Raw genomic sequence first — 16,418 nt, 5'->3', positions numbered from 1 at the left:
GTAAAGGACAAAATATTCCAGCCTCCTTGGTTAGCCGTCGTCGTTATTCACTAGTTTTAGCTGGATCATAATTGGCAGACTCGACATGTCTGATTTGAAGTTGGTTGGGAATCGAAAGGATATAGTAGCAGATCCTATTAAAAAATACGACCAAGATAATGTCAATTAATAAAAAATTTAAAAAATTCTTAGTTGGGAAGGGTTATTTTTATTTTCAGCTTAAAAGAAAACTGAACTAGTCAGCAGACGCGAGTTTCAATTTATCAACCAACCGCAAATATGCAGCTGCCTGCAACGTGTTTGGCGAACTTGAAATTAGTCGCTCTCTCCCTAAAGTTGACTTCAGTCAGTAACTATGGGCTTATCTCAACAGATATCGATGAATGTGCACCTGAAACCAATCCCTGTGACGAGAATGCTATTTGTACCAACAACAACGGCTCTTACAGCTGTATTTGTGAGCAGGGTTTTACAGGAGATGGGGAAAGTTGCGAAGGTAATGAATATGGATGGTTTGTTAACCTCTTTCAAGCTGAAATTGTTATCATTCTTTCACCATCTTGTGAAGGTCCAGGTTGTGAAACTGCGAACAAAGTTTGAGCGTTTGTCACGTTTGCTGTACTGATGATTTATTTCTCTTTTATGTTTTTGTTTATTTGCTCCGATTTTATTTCTTGTATTTAACAATTATTCGCCGAAGGCGAGGTGAATGTCGTCGAATTATTCGACAATATTCACCGAACTTCAGGCGAATAATTGTTTTAGTATAATTTCTGAGCTGAAAAACAGAGAAATTTCTAAAATCATAACATTTTTGTAACATTTATAAACATTTTATTTTAACATTTTATATAAACCGCGTGGAGCGGTTTATATAGCGTCATATAAGGAACCGCTCGACCAATCAGATTGCTGGAAACTCTTTGCTCAGCTCTGAAATTATACTAATAATAGATATTGATGAGTGTTCATTAGAGACCAGTCCCTGTGACACGAATGCAGATTGTAGGACCACCAACGGTTCTTATAGCTGTAGTTGTCAACTGGGATTCACTGGAGATGGCATTTCTTGCCAAGGTATACACCGAGCGGCCATAGCATGCATTCAGTCCTTTAAGTAAACAAACCAACGGGCACTGAACAAAAGAGGATTATCATTCCCAAGTTATACACCGAATGCAAATATGGCGTCCAATTTGAATTGCCTTTGTTCTAGACTGACTAGCCTCTCACACATGTAATAATCCTTTTGTGTTTCCACGTGAAGACGAGGCTAGTCAGTCCAGAACGATGGCAATTCAAATTGGACGCCATATTTGCATTCGGTGTATAAATGCCAAGTTATAAATGCCAAGTTTTTTTTTCGCGTTTTCTGTTTCCATGACCAGCTTACAATTATAAATTGTGGTGCTGTTAATATGAAATCTGTGTACTAACGTATCTTAATTATCAACTTATCTATTTTTTATTATTTTTTTCAGCTTCAGTGTCTATGTACTTGGCTTTTGTCCTCGTGTACCGGTTCACAAGAGCCAATACAAAAGACCAAACAATACACAATAGCTAACCGATAACTCCTAAACAAAGAAAGAACAATGGTAATTCTCTTGTGAACCGGTTCACCAGGACAGAACCTGTACTTGTCTTTTAATTTTTTTATGAATAGTTTTATTTTTCTCTCACCTGTGTTAGATTTCGATGAATGCTCTGCTGATCCCAGTCCGTGTGATAAGAATGCAGATTGTGCGAATACCGACGGTTCTCACATCTGTATTTGTAAAGAAGGATTCTCTGGAGATGGATCAACTTGTATAGGTACAACTATGGAAGGAGATCATCACAATTTGTTTTCACAGTACTTTTCCGATTTGAACTTAAAAAACAATGTTGCTGTCCTTTCTCGTATTTTGATTTTAAAAGTGGGGTCTAGACACGAATTGGTTGGTTTGGCTCTTTTCTTCTTTGTCTCTTCCATTTTTTCTTCTTGTTTTATTTATTGTGTGATGACTGCATCCTTCTTTTGTTACTCTAGATATTGACGAGTGTTCTCAAGATTCAAGTCCTTGTCACAAAAACGCTGACTGTGCGAACAGTGAAGGTTCTTACAGCTGTACTTGTAGACAAGGTTTTAGTGGAAATGGAACGTCTTGTACAGGTAAGAAAAGGCCATATCAGTGGCCTTTATCTGTGTAGAATCATTAGCAAACTTCCCTGTTGACGAGTCCTAGTCTTTCAAGCATTCCCTGTTCCTTTGGTTTTCCTGCGAAGAGCGCGCTTTGTCTTCAAAGTCCGTAAAGTACGTTTTAATGATCTCATGAAACAAAATAAAAGGATTATAACCAGCTTTTATGTGCTGTGATCATCAGATATCGACGAATGCTCCGCTGATTCTAGTCTTTGTGATGTAAATGCTGATTGCACCAACAGCGCCGGTTCTTACAGCTGTTCCTGTAAACAAGGGTTTACTGGAAATGGCACAATATGTACAGGTATTTTTCGTGAATTTCTTTTTAAGGGCCTCTTAATTCGGAAGACCTAACATATGATGAACGAGGCAGCAAAACATCATGCCGTGCCTTACATACAGTACAAATAAGATTAACAGCAAACGTAAAAACGATGGCAACGGATTAGGGGTTATTTTAGTCTTTTCTTTGTTATCTATGATGAAATGACAACTAAGCTAGCTAAGGAGTTAACTTTCCATTTAGTTGTATGGAATGGTAAGTATGTCACCAAATAAGACATTACTGCCCTGTCGGTTTCAACAGATATACATGAGTGTTCTGCGCAATCAAGCTCATATAGCGTAAACCTCGTCATATGTGACGATAATGGCCGTTGCACCATCACTGAATGTCATAACTTGTGTACCCGAAAAGGGAAGGGACTTTTGCGTATTAAACACTTATTAAGCGTTTTTCAATTACGAATAAGAATCACGCTTGTACCAAAATTTAGGGTTGATAAATTTGTAATCAGGGATTCACAAGGGATAGGACCGTACGTACACGTATTTATTGACCTCAAGCATGAACTCAAGCTACCCTCTATACTTTCTTTCCCACAGACATCGATGAGTGTTCTGCGGACACCAATCCCTGTGACGAGAGCGCTGATTGCACCAACAGTGACGGTTCGTACAGCTGTATTTGTAAAGAGGGGTTCGCCGGAAACGGGACGGTTTGTGAAGGTAATATAAATTGTAGCATTTGTTCAGAGTGTTGAAGTTAATCTCAGTCAAAGAGCTAACCTTTACACTCTCTTTCCCTCGCCATCAGACATCGATGAGTGCTCTGCAGATACCAATCCCTGTGACGAGAACGCTGATTGCGCCAATAATGATGGTTCGTACAGCTGTACTTGCGAACAGGGGTTCACTGGAAACGGGACGGCTTGTGAAGGTAAAGAAGACTATAGACTTATTTCAGGCCATGTTGTTTCTGTGGTTTATTTTGGTGGGTAAGCTCTACAACTTGTCCTTTTTATCTTCTTTTTACGCCATCAGACATCGATGAGTGTCTAGCGGATTTCATTCCATGCGACAAGAACGCTGACTGCGCCAACAGTGACGGTTCGCACAGCTGCTCCTGTAAGCAGGGGTTCACCGGAAACGGGACGACTTGTGAAGGTAATATGAATTGTAGCGTTTTACGATACCATGCTGTCTCTCAAGGTGTTCAAGTTTATTTCAATCAGATAGTTCTAGAACGATACCTCTTTATCTTTCTTTCCTAATCATCAGACATCGATGAGTGCTCTGCAGAAACCAATCCCTGTGACGAGAACGCCGATTGCGCCAATAATGACGGTTCGCACAGCTGCACTTGTAAAAAGGGGTTCACTGGAAACGGGACGACTTGTGAAGGTAATAGAGATTGTAACGTTTTTCACGCTATTTTGTTCTGAAGGAGTCCTAACACCATGATATGATATGATATTTCAGTTAGAGAGTTTTATAACGACTCCTTTTTGTCTTTATCTCCTCGCCATTAGACATCGATGAGTGCTCTGCAGAAACCAATCCCTGTGACGAGAACGCTGATTGCGCCAACAGTGACGGTTCGTACAAATGTACTTGTAAACAGGGGTTCACTGGAAACGGGACGACTTGTGAAGGTAATTAAGAGTGCGATTTTTTTCAGACCACGTTATCGATGTCTAATGGTGAAGAAAGGAAGATAAAAAGTAATGGTAATAGAATACTTTGACCGAAATGACTTGAGTACTAAAAGCATCAACAGGGGCTGAAAATGTTGCAGTTCATTTTTATTTCTGCCCACGCGATTAGACAAAGATGATTGCTTCGCGGAGAGCAATCCTTGCGACAAGAACGCTGATTGAGCCAACAATGACGATTATTTTACAATGAGCTCGAATACATTTGGTTCCGAGAGTCCTGTTACTAATTCTTTTTATCTTCTCTTCCTCACCATCAGACATAAATGAGTGCACTTCGGATACCAATCCCTGTGACGAGAGCGCTGGTTGCGCCAACAGTGACGGTTCGTACAAATGTACTTGTACGCGGGGGTTCACTGGAAACGGGACGGCTTGTGAAGGTAACGAAAATTTCTAGCATTTTTTTTCAGCCCCTGTTGATGCTTTTAGTACTCAAGTCATTTCGGTCAAAGTATTCTATTACCATTACTTTTTATCTTCCTTTCTTCACCATTAGACATCGATGAGTGCTCGGCGGATGCCAGTCCCTGTGACAACAACGCTGATTGCGCGAATAGCGACGGTTCCTACAGCTGTATTTGTAAACAAGGTTTCACGGAAGATGGTTTGGCTTGCACAGGTAGGCTTTAAGGAGTGTTTGTAAAAGGTTTCCAATTCGCTGACCTTAAGTACATAACCATTTTATTCTAATCAACCAGGGATCGCCTTGTAACTTGTTTGTTTGAGAGAGGTTTACAAACTTTTTTTCTTTTTCAATTTACCAAGATATCGATGAGTGTTCTCCTGAATCAAGTCCTTGTGACGTAAACGCTAATTGCTCAAACATTGAGGGTTCATATAGCTGTACTTGCAAACAGGGTTTCACTGGAAACGGAACAACTTGTCAAGGTGATAAAGATTTTAGCATTACTGTCAGCAGACTGTCTTGTCTCTAGAGGATTCAAGTATATTTCGGTCAGAAAGTTCTATAACGATTCCTTTTTGCCTTTCTTTACACACCATCAGATATCAATGAGTGCTCTGCGGGTGTCAATCCTTGTGACGAGAACGCTGATTGCGCCAACAGTGACGGTTCCTATAGGTGTACTTGTAAACAGGGGTTTACCGGAAACGGGAAGGCTTGTGAAGGTAATAATAAATGCAGCGTTTTACTATACCGAGCTGTCTCTCAAGGTGTTTCGGTCGCGAATTCAACAACGATACCTTTTTATCTTTCTTTCCTCACCGTCAGACATCGATGAGTGTTCTGCAGATACCAATCCCTGTGACGAAAACGCTGATTGCGCCAACAGCAACGGTTCCTATAGGTGTGCTTGTGAACAGGGGTTCACCGGAAACGGGACGACTTGTGAAGGTAAAGAAGATTGTTAACCTTTTTAAGGCCTTTCTTTCTTTCGGCGGGCGAGTTCTACAATCATTCCTCTTAATCATTTTATCCGTCCCTCAGACGTCGATGAGTGCTCAGCGGATGCCAATCCCTGCGACAAGAATGCCATTTGTGCCAATCGTGACGGTTCGTACAACTGTACTTGTAAAGAGGGGTTCACTGGAAACGGGACGACCTGTCAAGGTACTAAAAAAGTTTAAAATGTTGCTGACTGGGGTGTTTCTTAAAGCGTTGGAGTTCATTTTGGTCAGATAGTCCTACAACCATTCCTTTCTATATATATTTCCATGCAATTAGACATCGACGAGTGCTCTGCAGATATCAATCCCTGTGACGAGAACGCTGACTGCGCCAACAATGACGCTTCTTACAGCTGTACTTGCAAACGGGGGTTCACTGGGAACGGGACGACTTGTGAAGGTAATAATAATTATAGCGTTTTGGTATACAATGCTGTCTCTTAAGGTGTTCAATCCTATTTCGGTGACAGAGTTATATAACGATACCTCTTTATCTTTCTTTCCTCACCATCAGACATCGATGAGTGTTCTGCAGAAACCAATCCCTGTGACGAGAACGCTGATTGCGCCAACAGTGACGGTTCCTATAGCTGTACTTGTAGACAGGGGTTCACTAGAAATGAGACGGCGTGTGAAGGTAAAGGAGATTGTTAACCTTTTTCAGGTTTTTTGATTATGTAAGTGTTATTTCGTTGGGCGAGTTCAACAGTCATTCCTCTTAATCGTCCTATTCTGCTCCTTCAGACGTCGATGAGTGCTTCGCGGACGCCAATCCCTGCGACAAAAATGCTATTTGTGCCAATAGTGACGGTTCATACAGATGTACTTGTAAAGAGGGGTTCGCTGGAAACGGGACGACTTGTCAAGGTACTAATGAGTGTAAAATGTTGCAGACTATGGTGTTTATGAAAGTGTTCAAGTACATTTCGGTCAGAAAGCTCTATAACCATTAGTTTCTATATTTATTTTCATGCCATCAGACATCGATGAGTGTTCTGCAGATACCAATCCTTGTGACGAGAACGCTGACTGCGCTAATAATGACGGTTCGTACAGCTGTACCTGCAAACAGGGGTTCACTGGAAACGGGACGGCTTGTGAAGGTTATTAAGCTTGAAGTATCATTTCGGACTTCGTATTCTCTGAAAGAATTCAAGTATATTTTGGTTAGGGAGTTAACAACTATTCCTTTCTATCTTTCGTTCCACGGCATCAGACACTGATGAGTGCTCCGCAGATACCAATCCCTGTGACAAGAATGCAGATTGCACCAACAGTGATGGTTCTTTCAGCTGTACTTGCAAAAAGGGTTTCACTGGAAATGGGACAACTTGTGAAGGTTTTTAAGCTTGAATTTTTTTTCAGACCATGTTGCCTCTGAAGGAGTTCTAGTACATTTCGGACAGAGAGTTCTAAAACGATTCCTTTTTATCTCTCTTCCATGGGAACAGACATCGATGAGTGCTCTGCGGATACCAGTCCCTGTGACGAGAACGCTGATTGCGCCAACAACGACGGCTCGCACAGCTGTACTTGCAAAAAGGGGTTCACTGGAAATGGGACAACTTGTGAAGGTAATAAAGACTGTAGCACTTTTTTCAGACCATTTTGTTTCTAAAGTACTCAAGTTATTTCGGTCAAAGATTTCTACGACCATTCCCTTTTTATATCTTTAAGAACCGACTTAAACTTTTTATCTTTGAACTTGTCAATGTAGTTCTTTGTTTATTTTTTACATTATAATTAATTACTGTTAAATATTTTACTGGAGCCTAAACTACCACTATTTTTGTAGGAGCATTAAGATTTTATTGCTGTAAAGCGCTAGGAATAACTAATTATATCTAAATAATTATTTTTATTATCTTTCTTTATGCGCCAACAGACATCGATGAGTGCTCTCCGGAATTCAGATCCTGTGACGATAACGCTGATTGTGCCAACAGTGACGGTTCGTACAGTTGTACTTGTAAACAGGGGTTCACTGGAAACGGAACGACGTGTGCAGGTAATAAAAAATATAACATTTTTCAGACTACGGTGTTTCTGAAGTGGTCGGTTTCATTTCGGTGGGTGGGTTCGACAAGAAGTCCTTTTTATTTTTCGTTTCACGCCATTAGACATTGATGAGTGCTCTGCGGATACCAGTCCCTGTGACAGCAACGCTGATTGCACGAATAACGATGGTTCGTTCAGCTGTACTTGTAAACAAGGTTCCACGGGAGATGGTTTGACTTGCACAGGTAGGCTTTAAGAAGTGTTTGTAAAAGGTTTTCATGTAGCTGACCTCACTTAAAGAGGTCCATAACCGTTTTATTCTAATCAACTAAGGGTTGCCTTCTAGCCTGTTTGTTTTAGAGAGTTTTACAACCTTTTTTATTTTTTTGCAATTTACCAAGATATCGATGAATGTTCTGCTGAATCAAGTCCTTGTGACGAAAACGCTAATTGTTCAGATAGTGAGGGTTCCTACAGCTGTACTTGTGCCCAAGGATTTACAGGAGATGGGACAATTTTTGAAAGTGAAGAAAATTACAAATAGATTTACCTCAAAATAAATATCAGGCTAGCATTTATAATTTTCCTTCCACGCCATCAGATATCGATGAATGTTCTACGGACTCTAATTCTTGTCACAAGAACGCCATCTGCGCCAATAATGACGGTTCGTACAGCTGCACCTGTAAAAAGGGGTTTACTGGAAACGGAACAGCTTGTGAAGGTAAAGGAGATTGAAGACCTCTTTTAGGCTAAGTTGTTTCCTTGTCATTTGGCGAGGTGCGTTTTTGGAAATAGTCTCTTTTATCTTTGTTTCCACGCCATCAGACATCGATGAGTGTACTCTGGATTTCACTCCCTGTGACCAGAACGCGGATTGCGCCAACAGTGAGGGTTCATACAGCTGTACTTGTAAACAGGGGTTCACCGGAAACGGGACGGCTTGTGAAGGTAATAAATATTGTAACAGTTTTTCAGAAGGTTTTTTTCTGAAGGAGGTCGAGTTTCGGTCAAAGAGTTCGACAACCATTTGTTTTCAAAGTTTTTTTTCAGCCTATGTTGAGATTTGTGGGGGGTGAAAGACATTGTTTCATGTGGCTCTTAAGGTAGAGGAACCAATTCGTGCATTACGACTATTTAACGTCATTTCCTCAAAAAAAAAAAAAAACATAAGATCGACATAGGGTAGCGATTGCACCTACACTAACGGGTCACGCAGCTGTCTTTGTTAATAGGGATTCGATGGAGAAAGGACAGCTCGCGAATGTTGATGAAGGTCATATATCTGATGAATTTAATCAGGATCAACCTGAAATTCGATTCTGCTTTTTCATTTCATCAGATGTCAATGAATGTTCATTGGGTTCCAGTTCTTGTGACGAAAACGCCGAATGCAGCAACAGTGATGGATCTTACAGCTGTAGTTGCAAACAGGGATTCACTGGGGATGGCCTCATCTGTACAGGTAAGCCTTTTTTAAAAAGAGTTTTTTGAAAAACTATCCATGGAGTTGATTTCCCGGAGTAAAGTACGCCCATTCATTTTTCCAATGGACTTAAATAACGAAAAGTGTTCTGAGTAGTTAAGTTCCCATGTTGAACAAATGCATTATCTACTTAATAAAGCTAAAATTGTAAGAAATAGACAACTTTTTTTGAGAGACATGTTTCGGCATGCTTATGCCATCTTCAATCAATGAGTAACTGAACGTGAGTAATTATATAACAGAGAAGTAGATGAATAAAATATTTACAGTATGATGTTATACAAAAGCGGGTACAGCGTGACACCAAACATCAAAGGTGTGAACTAAAACGCTAGAAAAGTGTTATAATGCTGTAATTGTTTGTTAAGTTCAGGTTTGATCTTATTTATTTGAAGAGCTTCTTTGAGTTTTAAATCAATTGAGTCGTTAGCAGAATCCAGAATACTAAAGCAAGAAAGGGAGTATTAGCGTTAGTATTAGTATCTAGCGTTTTAGTTCACACCTTTGATGTTTGGTGACACGTAATTACTACCCGCTTTTGTATTACATCATACTGTAAATATTTTATTCATCTACTTGTCTGTTATATAATTACTCACGTTCTGTTATTCATTGATTGAAGATGGCATAAGCGTGCCGAAACATGTCACTCAAAAAAAGTTGTCTATTTCTTACAATATTTATCATACTTGCTACTACTACGATCTTATGGAAAGCTAAAATTGTAAACAGGGTTTCATCGGAGATGGCACATATTAAGATCTCAAATAGGAATTATTTTAGGCTTCGACTAGGAATGAAGAGAAGCTTCTATTTCCTTTTCCACTCTTTCAGATATCGATGAGTGTTCCTTGGAATCCAATTCTTGTGATCAAAACGCTTATTGCAACAACAGTGATGGTTCCTACAGCTGTATTTGTAAACAAGGATTCACAGGGGATGGTATAAACTGTACAGGTTAGTTTTTAATCATGGGCATTTGCAAGTTTTCAGTCGAGTTAATTTCGATTAGAAAGTCCCAGAACCGTTCCTATTTCTGCTAAACTTATGGTGAAGTTTCTGCAGAATCAAATACATGTCACGAAAATGCTGATTGTGCAAACAGAGGTGGTTCTTTAAGTTGCACCTGTAAACAAAGATTCAGTGGGGATGGGTCAATTCGCGATGGTAAATTTAAGTTCAAATAGGATCTTTAGATCTGAAATTTTTTTCTTAATTACTCAGATGTTTACAATTACTTTGCACAAGTTTTTGTGACAATGATGTAGATTGCATTAGTAATGACGGTTATTTCTTTTTCAACGAGGATTTCTGGGAGATGGACTGTTTTGAGTATATAATACCTGATAGATCATTTTAACTTCTGAATAAGAATCAATCGTGTTTTCTTTCTTTTCTTTTCATTAAGATACCGATGAGTGTTTAGTGGTTTCCGGTCCTTGTCACCAAAACGCTAACTGCAGCAACAGTGATGGATCGTACAGCTGTTTTTGTAAACTAGGATTCACTGGAAATGGCATAACGTGTACAGGTTAGTTGTCAAGAAAGGGGTTTCTGAGAGTGTTCAATCGAGTTTATTTTTAGGTAGAAGACTCCTGCTGAGAAAGGAACACGCTATCATTTTTGTTTATTGTCTATCACATTTCACGTTGTATTTTCTCTTCATTCTTTGTCCACAACCATTATTTTTTTCGTTTAAACTTAGATATCGATGAATGTTCTGCGGAATCAAGTCCTTGTGACGAAAATGCCGATTGCACCAACAATGAAGGTTCTTACAGCTGTTCGTGTAAACGGGGATTCACTGGGGATGGCATAACGTGTACAGGTCAGTTTTTCAGAGAGTCGTCATCCGATTTTTACATGTAATTTGTCAGAAAGTTCTACTTCTGCTCTGTCTTTAATGAACTAAGATATCGATGAATACCCTACGGACTCAAATCCTTGCAACCAAAGAGCTGTGACGGCTCTTACAAACGTTCTTGTAAACAAAACTCAGTGAAAATGGAAAAATTTGTGAGGTTATGAATACCATAGATTTCTTAACTTCAAATAGGATTGATAAAGTTAAAATTGTCATCATATTTTCCATTCAATCAGATGTCGATGAATGTTCTGCTGATTTAAGTCCTTGTGACGAAAATACCAACTGCATAAACAATGACGGGTCTTACATCTGTACTTGTAATCAGGGATTTTCTGGAGATGGAAAAACCTGTGAAGGTAATGAGTATGATTTATATTTTTAGTCAGAATCAGAGTCGAGCTATCACTGATGTCTTCTATCCCCCTCAATTAGATATCGATGAATGTTCGGCGGATACCAGTCCTTGTGACCAAAACGCTAATTGCGCCAACAGTGACGGTTCCTACAGCTGTACTTGTAAAGTGGGATTTTCTGGGGATCGTGTGGCATGCGCTGGTTTATATTTTGCCGCTACTTTTTTTAATTTTGAGTTATCTATGTGTCTTAGACCAACTCGAGAAATACCTTTATATAGTAGAAACAGAAGTGGTAAAGGTAATATATTACGAAGCAGGTGTTTGCAGCAGTTATAGAGCGCCCTTAGGTTGGCTTATTTTAAAGTAACCCTCCTTACGAAAGCAAGGCCATAAAAACAACCTAATTCTAAAAGATTGCTTTGCAGTCAAAACCGCTTAAGTTTCTAAAAAGGGCAGCAGACGGTTCTTATATCTGTATATGTAGAAAAGATTGAGCGAAGATGGGTAGACTTGTAAAGGTAATGAGTATAATTCATTTCTCATGGTCCGAATCAAGGATAAGCTTTCAATGATGTCTTCTTTCCTCTTAATTAGATATCGATGAATGTTCAGCGGATATCAGTCCTTGTGACCAAAACGCTAATTGCACAAATAGTGACGGTTCCTATAGCTGTACTTGTAAAAAGGGATTTACTGGATATGGCCTCACTTGTACTGGTGAGTTTCCAGACTTTGAGCGTGTAGCTAACATAACAAGATCATTTTTCTTTTTGTTTTTGTTTTGTTTTTTTGCTCATATATTAAAATATTGATGAATGTTCAGGAACGAGCTATCACTGTTTTCTGTTTTCACAAAATTAGATATTGATGAATGTTCAGCGGATACCAGTCCTTGTGACAAAGATGCTAACTGCACCAACAGTGACGGTTCCTATAGCTGTACTTGTAGAGAGGGATTTACTGGAGATGGCCTCACTTGTACAGGTTAGTTTCCAGGGTAATTCTCTGAATTTTGCTTACGTTGCTTGCCCCATGAAGAGAGTTTTATGATCAGTTTTTTTTTTTCCTTTGAACTCAGATATCGATGAATGTTCAGGATCGATCTATCATCGATGCCTTTTTTTCCCTTTTATTAGATATTGATGAATGTTCTGTGGGTACCAGTCCTTGTGACCAAAACGCTAATTGCACCAACAGTGACGGTTCCTATAGCTGTACTTGTAGAGAAGGATTCACTGGGGATGGCGTGGCGTGTGTAGGTTTGTAATACGCCGTTCATTGTTGTAATTTCTAGTTCTCAACATGTCGAAGAACAACTTCAGAGATACCTCTAGACAACAGGAATACAAGTGGTAAAGGTAGTTTATTAAGAAGCTGTCATTTGCAGCACTTATAAAGTGCGTTCAGATTGGCTTTATGTAAGGCGGTTGGCCTCCTGTACTCTCTGTATCCTTCCTTGAAAGCAAGAGCACAAAAACAACGCAATTCTAAAATATTGCTTTGTAATAAAGAAGAACCGAGGAACAAGGATTTCCTGGAGATGGGAAGACCTGTGTAGGTGACGGTTTAAATTACTAAATTAACTTGTTATGAAGCGAATCCGGGTCGAGCCACCTTTGGTCTCTTCCTTTCTTCTCTATTAGATGTCGATGAATGTTCTCCGGATACTAGTCCCTGTGACCAAAACGCTGAGTGCACCAACAGTGAGGGTTCCTACAGCTGCTCTTGTAAGCAGGGCTTTACTGGGGAAGGCAGCACTTGTACAGGTTTGTATGTCCCAACATAGGAATTTGATCTGCAGGATTGTCCTTCGCTCATGATAATTGAATCGTACGTTTCTTCATTGTAATCCTAATCGAGCTAAAGCCACAGTTTTGTTTATCTGTTACATGACGCTGAATTGCTATCCAATCAAACAGATATCGATGAATGTTCTACGGATCCTAGTTCATGTGACGAAAACGCTGATTGCTCCAACACTGACGGCTCATACAGCTGTACGTGTAAACAGGGATTCGATGGCGACGGGAAAACATGTAAAGGTATCTGAACTTTAAAGTCTTAACAGCTTTTTATTTAAGAAAAGAAAAGTTAAAATAATTGAAAAAAATGTGCTACCTTTCATAACATCAAGAAATGGTTAGATATTCTAGTCTTCTCGGATAGGGACGAATAAATGGAGGTCCCGTCTCCTGCAGGGTTGGGGTAGGAGACGTTAATTTCCCACACACGAGATTACTGTGTGATGGATGTCCTCCCCTGGGGTGGGAGGGTGGACTAGCATGAATGGTTCCTATGTTCCTTTCTAGTCCTTCCCCACTGCAAAAATTAATGCAGTGAAAATGGAGTAAATTAACTATTAGTTACTAAAAGAAATGTTTGGTCCACCACCTCAGATTCCAATGAGTGTTTGACAGAACCTGGTCCATGCGGTGATAACGCCGACTGTACCAACACTAATGGTTCATACAGCTGTACTTGTAAAAAAGGATTCACGGGAGATGGCTTAACCTGTGAAGGTGGGCAAGAAGTTAATATATTTTTAAAACGGCACGATAAAGGATGGCTAGTACGTGTAACAATTTCCGACCCTCTCTTTCACAATCATACTCCATCTCGTCTGATGTCAAAGTATTGGTTGACAAAGTGGTTAGTCTTTACCAAAACTTTAGTGGTTATGCCTCAGGCTGAACGAGATAAAACAGCAACAGTTACTTTTTCCCCTTAAAAACTAAATCTTTAATACCACTAGATATCGACGAGTGTTCAGCGGATAGCAGCATCTGTGATGAAAACGCAGATTGCATCAACAGTGACGGTTCATATAGCTGTGCATGTAAACGGGGATTCACTGGAGATGGCTCTGTTTGCCAAGGTATGAAAGATAAGTTTGTTGTATTCATATAAATCTCATATATATGACATCGATTTGTCGGCGCGGTAAATGCAAGGACATATTTTTGCCAAACGAATAATGATATCTCTTCCAATTTATACAATTAGATATCAATGAATGTGCTACAGAGACCAGCCCGTGTGATGTGAACGCTGATTGTTACAACAGTGAAGGTTCATACAGCTGCCGTTGTAGGGTTGGGTTTGATGGAGACGGAAAAACTTGTAAAGGTAATTGTCTAAGATACCTGTCAAGAGAAAATCTTCATAAATCTGTATCGTTTAGTGTGCACCTGTTACATTTGAGATAATCTCTTCTCTTCGACCTCCCTAGACTTCGATGAGTGTTTAACAGAACCTGGTCCGTGTGGTGATAATGCACAATGCACCAATACTGACGGTTTTTACAACTGTAGTTGTATAAAAGGATTTACGGGTGATGGCAGAACCTGTGAAGGTAGGAAGGACGTTGATAAATTTTGTAAAACCGCATAATTTGAAGGAAGCTAGTAGCAATTTCCCAGGTTCTCCCTCTAAAACTATACTCCATCTCGTCTGATGTCGTACTATTGTTCAATGAAATGCTCAGTCATCACTGAATATCTAGTGGTTATTCACCTCGCTGAACAAGATGACACAACAACAGTCATTTTTTTACCTAAAGAAAAAGTAACATTCTGTAAAGTTTGAGACCCTTCCCGTTAAGGGTGTGTCAGCCACTTTGAATGACATGAGTCTTTAATACCACTAGATATCGACGAGTGTTCAGCGGATAGTAGCATCTGTGATAAAAACGCGGATTGTATCAACAGTAACGGTTCTTATAGCTGTGCATGCAAACAGGGATTCACTGGAGATGGCTCTGTTTGCCAAGGTATGAGAGATAAGTTTGTTGAGATTCACTACAAACGCTTCATATTTATGATTTATTTGCCAAACCGAATAATGAAATCGTCTTCTCAATTACTCTATTAGATATCAATGAGTGTGCTGCAGACACCAACCCGTGTGATGTGAACGCTAATTGTTCCAACAATGAAGGTTCATACAGCTGCAGTTGTAGGGATGGGTTTGACGGCGACGGAAAAACTTGTAAAGGTAATTGCTTAAGATCCCTCTCAAGATAAATTAAATTCTTCATGAATCAGTATCGTTTGGTCAGTACTTGTTTCATTTGAGATAATCTCTTCTCTTCGACCTCCCCAGACTTCGACGAGTGTTTAACAGAACCTGGTCCGTGTGGTGATAACGCACAATGCACCAATACTGAAGGCTCTTTCAACTGTTCTTGTAAACAAGGATTTACTGAAAATGGTGTAGTTTGCCAAGGTGAGCAACTCGTCACAAGCAAACTAATAAGTTCATTTGTTTTCTCACTTCTGTCGTGAAAATTTATTGCGTTGCAGTAGGCTCCTTCAACCAAATCTAATTAATCCTCGCACTTCAACCCACACTTTATTATATGACTTACTACGAAAAGTGAACCCTCATAATATTTAGTACAGCTAGCACGCAACCCAAACTGCATCCTTTATAAGTAGAACATGATTTGAAAGAGCCATTGAATTCAAACTTATTTTATAAACCAAAAGTTATGACTTACCTATATCAACGGACGCGCATTAGTGTTTTCTTGTTATATTCTCTGCGCATGGACGCGTAAGTATGGAATTCGACTATCTTAGAGTAAAATCTTCAATTACAGACATTTTATTTATTTTCCGTAGATATCAACGAATGTTCAGCTGATCCCAATCCGTGTGCTTCAAACGCTGATTGTTCAAATTCTGATGGATCTTTCAGCTGTACATGTAAAGCAGGTTTCACAGGAGATGGAATTTCATGCCAAGGTAGTTGGGATGTCCATGTTTTGGGATCGGAGAGTTTTGGACGAGGGTTGATGGTGATTTAAGCAGATTAATGTTGTATTCATTTAGAAATGTCTCGCACAAAATAAGACTATCTGGATAGATGGGGCTGGTTCTACAATGCTCTGTTGTTGCTATCTCCCGATTGCTCATTTCATATGCACCTCATCAGCTCACCAAGATTCTCACAAGTGGATCATTTGTGACCAGCTCATCGTTGTTCTTCTTGTCGTTGTTGTTGTTGTTCCTTTTGTTTCAGTCTCCTCATCAATGTAACCGCTAACCAGTAACTGCAAATTTGTATGGTCCAAAACTTACCCCTTGGTTCCTCATCTTATTGGATCGCTCATCATATTCTT

General features: G+C 39.6%; 1 protein-coding gene across 12 annotated transcripts in view; it reads left to right on the top strand.

Annotated features, from left to right (window-relative positions):
- The window catches only part of LOC111327524 (uncharacterized), a 100,086-nt gene that overhangs the window by 69,714 nt on the left and 13,954 nt on the right, over nt 1-16,418 (top strand). For 10 of the 12 annotated variants that reach the window (XR_015993823.1, XM_088740599.1, XM_088740609.1 and 7 more), the window contains 44 exons: nt 374-496; nt 1,693-1,815; nt 2,033-2,155; nt 2,367-2,489; nt 3,071-3,193; nt 3,282-3,404; nt 3,509-3,631; nt 3,746-3,868; nt 3,997-4,119; nt 4,440-4,562; nt 4,679-4,801; nt 4,948-5,070; nt 5,188-5,310; nt 5,414-5,536; nt 5,630-5,752; nt 5,867-5,989; nt 6,104-6,226; nt 6,334-6,456; nt 6,570-6,692; nt 6,806-6,928; nt 7,041-7,163; nt 7,475-7,597; nt 7,710-7,832; nt 8,189-8,311; nt 8,416-8,538; nt 8,930-9,052; nt 9,908-10,030; nt 10,482-10,604; nt 10,779-10,901; nt 11,174-11,296; nt 11,373-11,495; nt 11,891-12,013; nt 12,158-12,280; nt 12,433-12,555; nt 12,940-13,062; nt 13,216-13,338; nt 13,693-13,815; nt 14,049-14,171; nt 14,300-14,422; nt 14,526-14,648; nt 14,943-15,065; nt 15,167-15,289; nt 15,398-15,520; nt 15,919-16,041. Coding sequence is in view for 11 of the 12 variants with exons in the window: in XM_088740599.1 (XP_088596725.1) it covers nt 374-496; nt 1,693-1,815; nt 2,033-2,155; nt 2,367-2,489; nt 3,071-3,193; nt 3,282-3,404; nt 3,509-3,631; nt 3,746-3,868; nt 3,997-4,119; nt 4,440-4,562; nt 4,679-4,801; nt 4,948-5,070; nt 5,188-5,310; nt 5,414-5,536; nt 5,630-5,752; nt 5,867-5,989; nt 6,104-6,226; nt 6,334-6,456; nt 6,570-6,692; nt 6,806-6,928; nt 7,041-7,163; nt 7,475-7,597; nt 7,710-7,832; nt 8,189-8,311; nt 8,416-8,538; nt 8,930-9,052; nt 9,908-10,030; nt 10,482-10,604; nt 10,779-10,901; nt 11,174-11,296; nt 11,373-11,495; nt 11,891-12,013; nt 12,158-12,280; nt 12,433-12,555; nt 12,940-13,062; nt 13,216-13,338; nt 13,693-13,815; nt 14,049-14,171; nt 14,300-14,422; nt 14,526-14,648; nt 14,943-15,065; nt 15,167-15,289; nt 15,398-15,520; nt 15,919-16,041 (5,412 nt within the window). In the remaining variant the exon portion in view is untranslated. The remainder of the gene's footprint in view (nt 1-373; nt 497-1,692; nt 1,816-2,032; nt 2,156-2,366; nt 2,490-3,070; nt 3,194-3,281; nt 3,405-3,508; nt 3,632-3,745; nt 3,869-3,996; nt 4,120-4,439; nt 4,563-4,678; nt 4,802-4,947; nt 5,071-5,187; nt 5,311-5,413; nt 5,537-5,629; nt 5,753-5,866; nt 5,990-6,103; nt 6,227-6,333; nt 6,457-6,569; nt 6,693-6,805; nt 6,929-7,040; nt 7,164-7,474; nt 7,598-7,709; nt 7,833-8,188; nt 8,312-8,415; nt 8,539-8,929; nt 9,053-9,907; nt 10,031-10,481; nt 10,605-10,778; nt 10,902-11,173; nt 11,297-11,372; nt 11,496-11,890; nt 12,014-12,157; nt 12,281-12,432; nt 12,556-12,939; nt 13,063-13,215; nt 13,339-13,692; nt 13,816-14,048; nt 14,172-14,299; nt 14,423-14,525; nt 14,649-14,942; nt 15,066-15,166; nt 15,290-15,397; nt 15,521-15,918; nt 16,042-16,418) is intronic. The other 2 variants (XM_088740604.1, XM_088740603.1) reach the window with 2 other exon arrangements.

Source organism: Stylophora pistillata, chromosome 12, assembly GCF_964205215.1.
Source record: "Stylophora pistillata chromosome 12, jaStyPist1.2, whole genome shotgun sequence".
NCBI lineage: Eukaryota > Metazoa > Cnidaria > Anthozoa > Scleractinia > Pocilloporidae > Stylophora > Stylophora pistillata.
This window is presented reverse-complemented; position numbering and strand designations above follow the sequence as displayed.